At 36.4% G+C, this 13546-nt stretch overlaps 1 protein-coding gene across 13 annotated transcripts in view; it reads left to right on the plus strand.

Moving 5' to 3' along the window:
- LOC117405667 (dystrophin-like) overlaps positions 1-13546 on the plus strand; it is a 689570-nt gene that overhangs the window by 306862 nt on the left and 369162 nt on the right. For all 13 annotated transcript variants that reach the window (XM_034008883.3, XM_059030144.1, XM_059030147.1 and 10 more), the window contains 3 exons: positions 2353-2505; positions 3426-3608; positions 9692-9886. In XM_034008883.3, the coding sequence (XP_033864774.3) occupies positions 2353-2505; positions 3426-3608; positions 9692-9886 (531 nt within the window). The remainder of the gene's footprint in view (positions 1-2352; positions 2506-3425; positions 3609-9691; positions 9887-13546) is intronic.

Consider the following 13546-nt stretch of genomic DNA (forward strand, 5'->3'; position numbering starts at 1 on the left):
AGACCTCTATTTCTTGTAACTTTTTTTCCACATCCACAAAAGCAAAACTTTTGCTCCAAAAGATTTTCTCTGTAATTTTTTGTATGAGAAATTTCTAGAAATGTCCATTGGGGAATGTAAACTTTTGACTACAACTGTATATATGTTGTTTGTTTTACTAGCTGTGACTGTGTCTTTAATGAGCTCTGCAAGTGACTGTTCCAAGACAGAATGCAATTTTTTGGTGTGAAGATATTGTTTATAAAACCTTTTGATACAAAAGATCAAAATCAGAAAAAATAGATGAAACGAAGTGTTATAACTTTTCCTTTGAACACAAGCCTTTGAGGCAGTTGCTAGGTAACACGTAGAAATCTGTCCTTGTACCCAAGCAATCCACCACAGACAATATTGGAACAGGGCACCTCTCTTTCAGTGCCTGTGATTTGTGTTTAAGCTGGGATTTCAACTTGTATTTAAAACACATCCAAATTAGTGCTTTGGATTGTGGTTTCTTATCTGGTTGCTTTCAAAAAGTGTTCTTATTTCACAATCACAATCACTCCAGAGCTTTCCCCATAGACCAGTCAAAAGCCTCTGCTTTGCATCAGTATGAAAACTGGCATCCTACTAGCTATTGGACCATCAAGACTTAGGTACTTTACCATAAAACAGAAATCCTATCTTGCTGAAATACCTACCTTTCCTAAAAAAAGGAAAGCACTTACTTCAGAGACTTGTAAGGACTGCATAGTATTTATCTGAGCTTCCAATCTGTTGTTAGATGTTTGAATATCTTTAGTTTTTGCTGCCAGTGTAAGTCTTTGTTACCAAGGAGATTTTTTTTTTTTTGTATTTCACTTTTTTTGTCTTTGTGGCCTTAACTCCCAATGCAGTCCTAGTGTTATTGCTGTATCAATCACTGCCACATCTTGACATGTATTTCAGTTTCATAATCCTAGCTGTTCTTAGAGATGAAAGAGCAGCTCGGTATTATCCCAATATAGATAACCAAGAAAAGTCAAACTCGCAGTTCTTTTGTGTAGGTGAAAAAAAAAGAAATAGCCTTTGTATATACTGCATTTCATTTCTCATCAAATTCTGCTATTGACGTCCTTTGGGGCAAAGCTATCATCTTCCTGGCATATTTCATAGGCTAAGTAAGGGTTCAAAATTAATGCAAGGCCGTTGCTTTTTCTTCAATTATAATAGAATAGCATGCAGACCTTTGATATTGAGCCAGCTTTGTATAAAAAGAGAGATTGAGTGTTTTTCACAAGGACTTGATAGGTGTATTCAACTTGGGTTGATACATGATAGCACAGCATACTCTCTATGAACATTATTATTTTTATTAGTTGTAGTAGTAGTAGTAGTAATAGTAGTAATATTATATTCCAGTGATTGAAAAGAAAGATTTAACCAGAGAAGAATATCTGATATCTGCTTTACAAGAGAAAAACTGTTTAAACTGACAGATTTACAGACACAACTGTCCCATCTCTCACACAACTGTCCCATCTCTCACACAACTGTCCCATGTTAAGAGGAAGAACTTTAAAGCCCCTGTAACTTATACCGATATGTTTACAGTATTCATGTATTCTTGCATTAAAACATTATTCACATTGCCTTACCTTATATTTATCTCTCTGTATTGCAGAGTGGCAACTATATTAAGATGCAGAATCATTAGCCTTAAGCCTGATTAAATCTTCCTGCATCAGCAATTGCCTGTTTCCAGTCACTTTTAAAACCACTGTAGCTAATGCATTAGTCATTATTAATCTGGTTAAAACTCAGTTCTGGCAGCAGGAGCCTGTTTCTGATTGATGGCATCTGCATTGTTTTTTGGTTCTACGTCATGAATGGTTGGAGGATAAAGGGAGATAGTGTGGAGTAATTACAGTGTTGATCCGGGAGCTCAGCAATCCAGGCCTGACGCCAGTTCACGATATGCCTGCAGAGGCAAGTTAGCTTTAAAGCTGGATGCAAGCAAACTACTTTAGACCCCCCACTACTAACAAGACGAGACACCCCAGCCAGGTTCTCCAAAAAAATAATTGATGAAGGACAACAAAAAAGAGAACTGTGAAGGCCAGACACATTACAGAGTTCTACCTTATCAGCATGTTGTGACAAAATGTAACTCAAGAAGCTGACAAAAGTCAGAATTACTGCAGATTCTTTAAAGGACCTACCAAACAAGAGAAGATGATAATAGTTGCTTCCCTGAAGTCTGTAGGAACACATGACAGGTGTTAAGAAATTGCCTCACACCGCTACATCGGTAATATTCTTTTGGACCACACAGATGTAATGCATCTTGTCTCAGAGGAGTTCTTTTTAACAATTGTTGCAAACTTTGCACAGGACCTGAGATCTCTGAGGAAGAAAAAGGCCATGCCAATATCACCCCAGTGGTACCAGTACAGACGGCAGACTGACAACCTACTGCAGTGGCTTGATGACATTGAGAAAAGGGTAGCCAGTCTACCAGACCCCAGAGATGAACAAAACATAAAGGTAATGCATCTTTGTAATCAAGCAGGTACTGAAGAAAAATAAGTTGTCTATTGTGCATACTGTAGTTCTTTTGAAGAGTTAACATGGTTAAAATGGCTGCACAGGAATACGATAATGGTTCAATTTTTAATGTTTATATTAAGAGATCTGTATTAACTTGTTTAAACTGTTATCAAAATGACAACTGTGACGGATCACTTTTTTTCTATTTATTTTTTTTACTAAGCTGTTTATTAAATTATGTACTGCCTAAAGGAAAAGTTGAGTTGTTTTGACTTTGTGTATCTTTGTTACAGATGAACAAATGAGCTTTCAGTAAAACAGAAGACCCCTTTGTCATGTTAGGACCTTCATCTGATCATCTGATGCATAAATCACACCACTGTAGATTTATGCACATATTTGTCAATGTCGCCTTTTTTTTTTATAAATACATTTCACTGCCTCATTTTTTGCTTAATTTGATCTAAAAAGCTCTGTTCTAAAATTATAAAAACAGAGCTTGACTAGCCACGTTAAAGTGGAAAGATAGGGGCCCTTAGACGACAGTCTTACTCTTTGATTTTTGACAGCATAAACCCAATACCCACATCCCTCTAAAAAAAAAAAAAGTATTTCATTGCACATCAAAGAAAAGCCCTAAAGCTTAAAATGCAGAAGCTCCCTTTCAGTTCTAATTGAGTTCTACATTAGAACCGATGAGATGACAAGTCTGCTACAAGGCAGACAGGACCTTAAATGCTTTCTGTGTATATGGAATAAACTTGTTTAATTGTAACATTTACTGCATAAATAAAGCGGAGACAAGTGTCTCCTGAAAGGTTTTTTTTGATAATTATTTATTTGTTTGATTTCTCAGTTTTGCGTTTTGGACTATTCAGCTAACTGCCTTGGGGCCCTGTATTGGTTTTGCTCACTAGGAGATTGATGCTGAACTGGAGGAGAAGAGAGAAGACCTGAATGCAGTCAACAGGCAGGCTCAAAGCTTGTCAAGGGATGGGGCTGCAAAGGCAGTGGAGCCGAGCTTGATCCAGCTCAACAAACGCTGGCAAGAAATAGAGAGCAAATTTGCTCAGTTCCGACGACTGAACTTTTCACAAATTGTGAGTTACCCCACCCCCTCGCAAACGGCACTGTTTGCAACTGCTACTAACCAAATGCCACTAACAGAGTGTGTGAGGTGAAAAAAAAAAGAAAACTAACACTCTAGTTTATTCTAGGGAGTGAACATAAGAGTATGCAGTTTAAAAGTCACAACAGACTTCATTGTCAAACGGAACGGAGGAACAATAAGGATGACAGATTTGAACTTTTTGCTAGGAATAAATATTGTTTTATGTTGCCTCATCCATTTGCCATTTACATCATACATGCTGTGACACATGTTTTTATTATTTATCACTTTGCCATTTACATCATACATGCTGTGACACATGTTTTTATTATTTATCACCCCCCCCATCCCTGGTGGTGAAAGCTCAGATTCTAGCCTTGAAACCTCATATTCTAGCCTCCCAGGAGACTGTAGATTTGTAAATTAAAATGGCACAGTAACAAATATTTAAAAAGCTGACACATGTCATTAGAAATGTATCAAACAAGCGTTTCATCTTATTAGACCATGTTTTAGCTGATTAAACACCAGTGCCTGCAACATTAGATTTATTAAATCACTTCCATATTAGTTTCTGAATTGAATCAATACAAATTGACTGCCAAGTTTATTTACGCATACATCTTTTTAAACATAACAGAATGGGCAAGGGACTTTCTTTTGTTAAAAAAACAACATGGGATTTATTTATACAGAGATGCAATACAAATTTCACCTAAAAAGGATTACAAGGCTAGAAGATATATTCTGAAATTGTACACTTTTGGCATTGAGCTCTAAAGAGTTATTGGTGTAGTAAAGTGTTTATTTTACTACTCTGGAAGAAAAAATGATTTCAAGTCCAGACAGTTGTAGGACTCTGCAGCCCGGTATCTGAGAAGTTCACTTGGCAAGGCTGCTACAGTATGTGGTATCCACTATATAATACATCAAAGTGAGCTGAGAGCTAAAAGGATTGATCAGCATCTTTCTTTTGCTTACTTTTTTGTTTCTCTCTTTTAGACTTCAACCCTCTTTCTTTCCTATGACTCACAATTTTAATCACATTTCTTGTTTACAAATTGCATTAACATAGTTTTCTAACTTTTCCTGACAAAAAACAAACACATGCAAGTGTTGCATAGATAGTTATACGTCACACAGCAAATCCAGTGTAATAATTGTTAAATTCATAGATATGTACAGCAGTTGTAGGAAATACCATTGAATTGACAAGACAAAACATTAATAAATTGCAATTCTGAGATGTACCTGTAATGCATGCATTTGGAAAGACAACTGTTCTACATTATCTGTGACACACATTGTTTTTTTTTCTGTCAGTGGAAAAGCCAACATAATTTCCTAGGAATTATTTATTTATTTATGTTTTAATATATGGCAAAAGCTTATAATGTCCTGTGCTCATTTTTACTATCAGTTATTAGACTTACTATCAGATAGACATGTAACAAGTCGGCAAATGGTCAGGCAGGCAAAAGCATGAGTCACACAAATTATTTGTAGATTTCAGTGCTATTGCACACTTGTATTGTTAACAATTAAACAAACAGAATAATTAAACAAAAGACAGATGGTCTTCAGGATTTAAGACTGGGAAGCTTTGGAATGGCTGGAATGGAGGGAGCCAGAAAACCATTTACTTTCAGGGATAGGGATTTGTTTGCCTTATTCCTGCTAAACGTAATCAAAATATAATAACAGTGTGACAGGGGACACCTTACACTGCCACAGGACAAGAAGACAAGCCGCTACTTGGCTTAATTATCTACCCCTGTTGGACAAGACATTAAGAGTAGGCTGCTTGCTGATTGTGCAGTAACAATTTATTGGACTTTTTAAAATGTAGTGCTGTGTTAAACTGAGATTTAGGGTGATAATGATAGAAATGCTAAGCACCTAAAATATGACTTGTACCCTTAATTGTTTGTAATATGTACTGCTTCGGCGTCAGAGTTCATTCCAATTAAGCAAAAAAAGTAAGAATATATTTATATTACTCATGCATTGGTTAACCTCTGTGGTCTGCATTAGACAGTAGAAATATTTTATCTGGAGTAATGAGAAAGCAACAATTAAAAAAATAATTGACATGCAATAATGTGAAGTGTTCATGCTGTTATTGCTTAAATAATCACAAGGGCACATCTCCACAGCTGATAATGTAATGTTTCTTTTTTATTGTATTTGTTTAAATTGGTTTTTATGTAATGAGACGCTGACCTTAATGCATACTGACACAAAACAAAGATTGACATTGGGAATACGTTAAAACTATACTGGATAGTTACAGTCAATAATACATTGAACTGAAGTCAGGTCATAAACAACCATTCTCTAGCTTACAAAGCATCTTCTTTTAGAAACATTTTAGCGTGCTGCCACTCCCTCGAGATGAAGCATGTGTAACAGTAATTTGTATTGTGACACACTTTTGTTATTAACACTGCTGCCCCATGCTGGGGTGATGGGTAATAAGATATAAGCTCAATAACTACTGTACTCGATCAAACAGATCTATTTGAGGTAGCCCCTGTCAATTACACTTTTTACACTTCAATGCTAAGACATGTACCCTTAAAGTAATGACTGGAGACAGACGTAGATGGTAGGAGACACTTCTTTTACAGAAAGGGGTCTGTCACAGTTACCTAGCCATGTTGTAGATGCAGAATCATTGGGAACCTTTAAGACCCGACAACATTTTGGGTTCAATCGGCTACGAGGAACCGGACAGCATTGATGGACCAAATGGCCTCCTCTTGTTCATAAATGTATACTCATAACATAACATGCATACTCATTTTCTCTCTAATTCAGTCATAAACCCAAGTGGTGCGCAATGTTTACTGAATGTACCCAGCAAAACGGACGGAATGGACATATGAATATTTAATATTTATAGCTGCTTGAAGTGCAACTTTTAAGTCAGAAGAATGTTAGATACTGCGTAGCATTGCCCATGCAATGAATAAAAAAAAAATACTATTTCCATAAATAAACCCTATCAGTATGGTGCCATATAAATCATTAACCACTTTACAGGAAGATATTTCAATTGCATCTAGTTTTTGACCATTCATCTTTGCTTGAAACTTAACGTAAAATATTCCAACCGTGCAATAATATTATAATATATCTTCACAATGTTGTAACAGAAGGTTGTCTTGTCAGCACTGATTTTTGAAATATAGACACATGTATCCTCACTCAAGGGACAAGGATTTTCAGAGACTACCTGCTGTTCTATTTAAAACTCTGACAGAGCCTTGACAAAAACAGAATTATGATACAATTTTAATATTTAGAATACTGAGCAAGTAAAGTTGTGTGAACAGCTGTGCCTAAAATCACAAAGCAAGAGACTGCAGTTTGTAAGGATTATGTCAGTGTTGCCAACAAAAAAGTTATTCATTTCTCAGACACACTATTGACAGTTACAAACCACGGACTGGAAAAGAAACACAATTTTAATGAAATGACCACCATAAGTGTGTGTTCTTTTTCAAACCCATTCTTGTTGAGAAGAAGCACTTCTGGGTAGTACAACATATTCCCAATAAAGCTGCGACATACATGCAAATCAGTTTTATTTCAAATCAAAGCTTTGACAATAAACACAGCATCCCATTTAATGTAAAGGGAAAATGAAAAAGAAGCTAGGTGATGGAGCAAGGCAGGGACAACAATGTGGGTCGAAATTTTTGAGGCCAACATTAGTGCCAGTCTTAATTTGCCACATTTTGTCCAAAGGAAGCAAATACTGTATTGACTATAATATTGAGGTTTTAGCAATACTGGGCTTAAGCTAATATTTTATGGTTTGCTATGAGTTAGCCTTCCTTTTTAAACAAGATATACAAAAAATGTAATTAGAACCTCTAACTGTGTAACTTTATTGGGGTTTTCTCTGACAGCAATAAGACAGAAGGAAATACATGTTGGTCCCTTCACCATGCAGACATTGTGTTTTGTTTTTTTGGCCTAGAATTAATCCTTGTAAAGGGACTGCTATAAACTTAGTGAGAAATGCCTGCAAGATAAATGGCCCTTATAGCTCTGAAAGAGCAATATTAGAATATACAGGGGATGCTGCATTAAAGAAAGTGTAAGGTAAAATGGAAGTCAGACTGACCAAGGTTATTGATTTATCAGAGCAGATAATGCCATTTCTAAATGGATTTCTTTTAAGAAGTAAAAACATAAAACTATGGGCAGTTGCTATAATTGTCTATAATTGTTTTTAGTGAAAATGGTTAATGTACTAGTATATCTGAGATGATCATTCAGTAATATCCCTCTTGTTGGGTACATTATGTTTGTTTTGAGTGAGTTAGGATCATTTAGAGTAGCGTAAATACTCAATTAATATAACATACCAAAACTAAACAGGTCAGCTTTAAAACAGTTATAATCCACAGCATTCCTTACAGTTATAATGACAAAAAAACGTAGGTAACTTAAACGTAAATTTGTATTTATTATTTTAGTCATTTAGCAGATGTTTTTATCCAAAGCGACTTACACTTGTGGGTGAACTGTGCATCACAACTGCTGCTCATTTGTGTCGCATGTTTTTTTTTGTTTTTTTGTGATTTCAAAATTGCTCAGTTGCCTTTCTCCAGTTATCAAAACCTACTGAGATGAAGGCTTGTTCATTGAAAATGTAAACATATTCTGCTTCTCTCACAAAGAACAGAATTTACAAATAACTTTGTTTTTCCCTTCATCAGAGATTTGAGCAGGTTGTATGTTTTAATCCATTGCTCTCGAAAATGTATTTTTTTTCCCCACGGTAGCATGTTCAGTACTTGTTTTTGAATACTAACATTTCAGAAACATTAGCACTAGTGCATGGAAGTGACTGACCTGGTTCATTCGAGTCATTAGATTTGTGCCGAGATTCACGAGTTATCCATGTATCCATATCTTCTGGATAACATTTCAATTAAAATAAAACTAAAATAAATAACTTAGTTAAGGAAGCTTTAACCTAACTTTGAAACGAATTAGATCACTAAAGCTATGCTGTAGCCTACTCCCCACATATGTCTCTTCACAGGGTAATGTTTTTTCATTTGAAATAATCGCATTATCACGCTACCCACGCTGTTGTGTGCCTTCATAGTAGTTTATGGTATCACTGTGTTTATACAACTATTAGTACAGTAACATGTACTCCATGTACATAGGCTTTACTTTGGGGGGAATGTGTCCCCTCAAAATAAATATTGGAGGAGCAAATTCCCCTTTGCCCCCTCTAACTCAGCGTTTATGGTCAGGACTCTGATGCCATAATTGATTCCAAATACATATTGCCTATATGTGGCATCGTTTTGCATAAATTCGCACAGAGAAATTTACTTTTTTATAAATGGTAGGCCAATGTCCCCACACTTGCTTGAGGCACCACCTCTTGTGAGTTATGGGTCTTACCCACTGGAGAAGATTACCCCCCCCCTCACACACACACACACACACACACACACACACACACACACGCAGACCATAATGTATCTTCAGTATATAATTCTCCTTTTTATTTTCACCTTGACAGCAAGTAAAACATGCATGGCATCTTTTTATATACAAGTACATGTGTCACCCCTCCTTCTTTATTCCAGAGGTACATTTTAATGTAGTGCCTTATGTATTAGATAGTCTACAATGGTCAGAGAAGACCAGCTCAATGAAAACGATGCAGTGTGTTACTACACAGGTTCTACTCAGTATCTATCTATCCTATCCTATCTGTCTGTCTGTCTATCTATCTATCTCAACATACATGTCATGTATTGTTTATCATGCTCTCATTGTGTGCAATACTTTATGCATCAATATATCATATTTTTTAGGCCCACCATATACTTTGTTGTCATTCCCCTTAAAGTTATTAAAAATCGTTTTTGCCTGGTGAGTATTATCACTGGACCATGTTTAACATGCATGGAATATTAACCATTTGATTTTAGTCACTGTGTTTGAACAGAGTCATAGCTTGAGGAATAAAGCAAACCCATCTAAGCTGTTGATTTTGAAAGAAAACCAACTCTTGTTATATATCTACACCAGCAAACGGTTTACGAAGAGACGACAGTTGTGACGACTGAAGAGGTGACTGTGGAGACCTCTCATGTACCTTCTGCGTACCTAGCAGAGATACGCTGGCTGCTCCACTCCATCGCCGAGGTGGAATTTCTCCTCAACTCTCCTGAATACTGGGCTGGAAACTTCCACAACTTCACAAATCAAGAAGACTGTCTGAAGGTAAGGGCAAACAGATTCCATAGAAGAGCTACAATATGTGATGAGTGAAGTGTTGCCTGCTTCAAAATCCTCATAGGGGTGCAACAATTCATCGATGCATTGATTATTGATCATCTGTCCGATTCACTAACATCTGTCCATGTTGGTGAGTTTTTTTAGTTATTGGATCTTCTGTTAAAAAAAAACAAAACAACTAATGTTTCTTCTTTATTTTGAAAAATAAAACGTCCACGCATTGATAATGCTGATAAATGTCTATATGATAATCGAATACGAAATTAGGGTGCCAATTGCACCAGTAACTAATTCACATTTTTTTAAATCAAATGTGCAATATACATACACTATATACATTTAGAAACAAAAATCACTGCACTCCTTTTATTGTGATTAACTGGCTGGTAAAGGACAAAATACACCATTTATATTAATGTATGACCATACGACCAAAGCTTCCCTTTCTATTAAGATATAAAATGCATTTGCATGGATTCTCTATGCTATAGGTCAGGCTCACTCCCATTATCTGGTAACTGTTTTCACACCTCAACATGTGTGTGCCCTGCCCAAACCTGTGCTTGCCAAAACACACTTGGCCACAAGACATATGTTTTGCTCCCACCCCCTCAGGTCTGTATACTAACCTACTGCAATTTGTGGAACTATGTGTGTTCTCATAGGATGAAATAACCCTTTATTTTTGTAAATGTATTTGTACTTGGAAATGTAGCCAGCTGGGCTGATAAAGTAGTTTGTCAGTCTGGTTAAACTTCCTTTTATTTTTTTTTACCTTTGAGTCTGTTATTTACATTCCCCTCTGGGCTGAACTGACCTGGAATCACCTGATTTGACAACTGCACTGATTTTGTGTCAAGAGAGTCCAGGTGGTCTTTTAGCCTGGTCCCCAGTGTACATCAGCATTCATCACAAAACCTGGGCTGGAAGAGGCCCTGAAGAGAATAAGTGCAGATGCTGACATCCTCTCACGCTGATAGAAGGTTCTGCAGGTCAAGGTTGAAACTGACTGGCAGGAACTCGGAGAAAGCACGACTGTCTGCCCTGATATTCTTATTACACAGAAGGATAAACAAAGGGTCTCACTGTGCTGTCTGGCCTGTTATAACCAAACAACTACATGTTCTGTTTAAATTTCTGTTGCTGATTGGTTATTGTATAAATATATGTGTATACAATGAAGAACAAAAGACAGCATGGTAGAAATAGCTAGGCATACTGATGTTGTTTGAAAGTTGCTCAGTGACTTCCTGTACAGATGCATGTTCTAAGAACACAGTGACAGACAATTCTTAGGTGGAATTCCAATCCTAAAATGATGCATTGTCTTCCAGGTTCACTAAATAGGCCATTGTTTTAGCTTTTGTTTTCTCCAGGTTTATTGGACATCCAGGAGAAATTCAGTTAACAGTACTTTCTTATTTTACTATCATGTCTCTGTAGATGTCAAGTCATTTTGGCTTGCAGGCAGAGTATCCACAGTGCCTACCTAATTAGAACATTTAATTTTCTTCATGTGTGAATAAAATAGGCTAGTCTTTGCATTATGAGCATTAAAATGACAGATTATATAGTCTTTAATTAATACAGATCACAAAACGATTTCCTCCTATTATATAGTAAAATATGAATTGCCATTCCATATTATATGTAAGCTGTGCATGATTAAAGGATTTATTTGTGTAATAGTTGCTTTTTTATAGACATTTCACACATACATGTGAGCCTTGTTTATATTACTTTACATTGTAAGAACTAGAATGGTCAGAAGAAGCTGTGACCCAGTAAAATGATAGTCAACTACTGAAGGGTCATCTATTAGTCTCCCATTACGCTGTACACCCATGCTGCCCTGGCCTGATTTACATCCACAACTAATCACTTGTTCTCCCACATATATCTGATATGATTATAGCTGACTCCAACTTTAATGATATTGATCACTGTGGTTACAAGTAAGTATTAAATTGTCATGAGATGTGGTAGCAGGCACAATTCCATCTCCTCTCAAAATAAATCTCCGGCAACAGGCAAATGGGCCTTTTACATTCATGGGCTCTGGGGGTGTGTTTGATCATAGCCTCTAATGAATATTTATTTCCTCGTAAAATCATTCATCAGTGTCGTTATCCGGGGGGGGGGGGGGGGGGGGGGTAATAGAAATTAGATTTTTTTTTTCTTTGCCCCTGACTGATTTACATAAATCAAAAACCTAGCTAAAAGCATGCTGTGTGGTGTTATTGTTTAATACCTTATCTATTATTATTATTATTATTATTATTATTATTATTATTATTATTATTATTATTATTATTAATAATAATAACAATAACAATAATAATAATAATAATAATAATAATAATAATAATAATAATAATAATAATAATAATAATAATAATAATAATGATGATGATGATGATGATGATAATAATAATGCAACTATATTCAACAGCACTGCAACATAGTAGGCTACTGGTATTATCTTGTGCAGAATATTAAAATGGTGTAGCAATAATTTGATGATAATAATGATCATTATCTATCTATGTATCTCATGCTAAGAGATGACCTCTTTCACTGTGGCGCCGTAGAGCCTGTTGATGTAGCTAGCCCGTTGGTAGTGTGCAGCAGCAGGAAGCAGCAGGTGTGGTGTAATGATAATGAAGGAAAGCAGCAGGAACAGAAGAGGCGGAGGCGGAGGAAGTGCATTAAATGTATATTCTATGAGTCGAACCACTGCTGATCCACATACAGGGGTGGCTCACAATTCCCATTCAGGATGGATATTTACAGAACTATCTGCCAACATAGTCCTAAAACACTGGCGAATACAGAACATACTGGTATTACAGCACAACGTACACAGTCCAACTGTGACGGAGAGGCCATCCATCTCATTAAACTGTATTCTGTTGCTCATCCAGTATGACACTGAAAAACTCCTGTTCTTAAAGCGCTCCCATTCTCCCTCTCCATGTTACTATGAATGCTAATGCCAGCCCATCACCCCTTCCTCCCTTTCAAAAGACTGTGTTATGCCATTGAACATCTACAATTCCCTCCAACAGAAAGTTATGCCAGGACAGATTCATATTACAGCACTATTAGCAGTCGTTCTGTCATGCACCTGTGTGTTACGATTTACCATACATATACACTTCCCCTCATGTTGCCCTGCATGCAGTTCCCCACCCCCACCCCAAACTAACAAACATCAAACATGTGGATGCCACACTAGACATTGATCATGGCAATGGAATTCATAGAGGTACAGTGTGGTGTTAGTGCCACTATTATTCACCATGAAGAGATGTACATTACCATTCTATATTCCTGTAGCTGCTACGCAAACTCCCCCTTTACTCCAAAGATTGCCTTGTTGTCTCAAACTGACGTTTTGTCTGCGCGAACCTCTATGTTTCTGTACGAAACATGTCATTACTCAGACAGAGTCGAAGGAGAGGCTGTTAGACTGTCACTGTCTCATTCACACAGAAATTACCACATAAATAAAAGAGAAATGGACATCAATGAGAATTTAATTATTAAAGTTGAAAAATATAATCTTCTTTATGATGCCAGTGTCAGTGGTTATAAAGACAATACAAAGAAAGACGCAATTTGGTAAGAAATAACAGAACAATT

The sequence above is a fragment of the Acipenser ruthenus genome, chromosome 9 (genome assembly GCF_902713425.1).
Source record: "Acipenser ruthenus chromosome 9, fAciRut3.2 maternal haplotype, whole genome shotgun sequence".
NCBI classification, from domain to species: Eukaryota; Metazoa; Chordata; class Actinopteri; order Acipenseriformes; family Acipenseridae; genus Acipenser; species Acipenser ruthenus.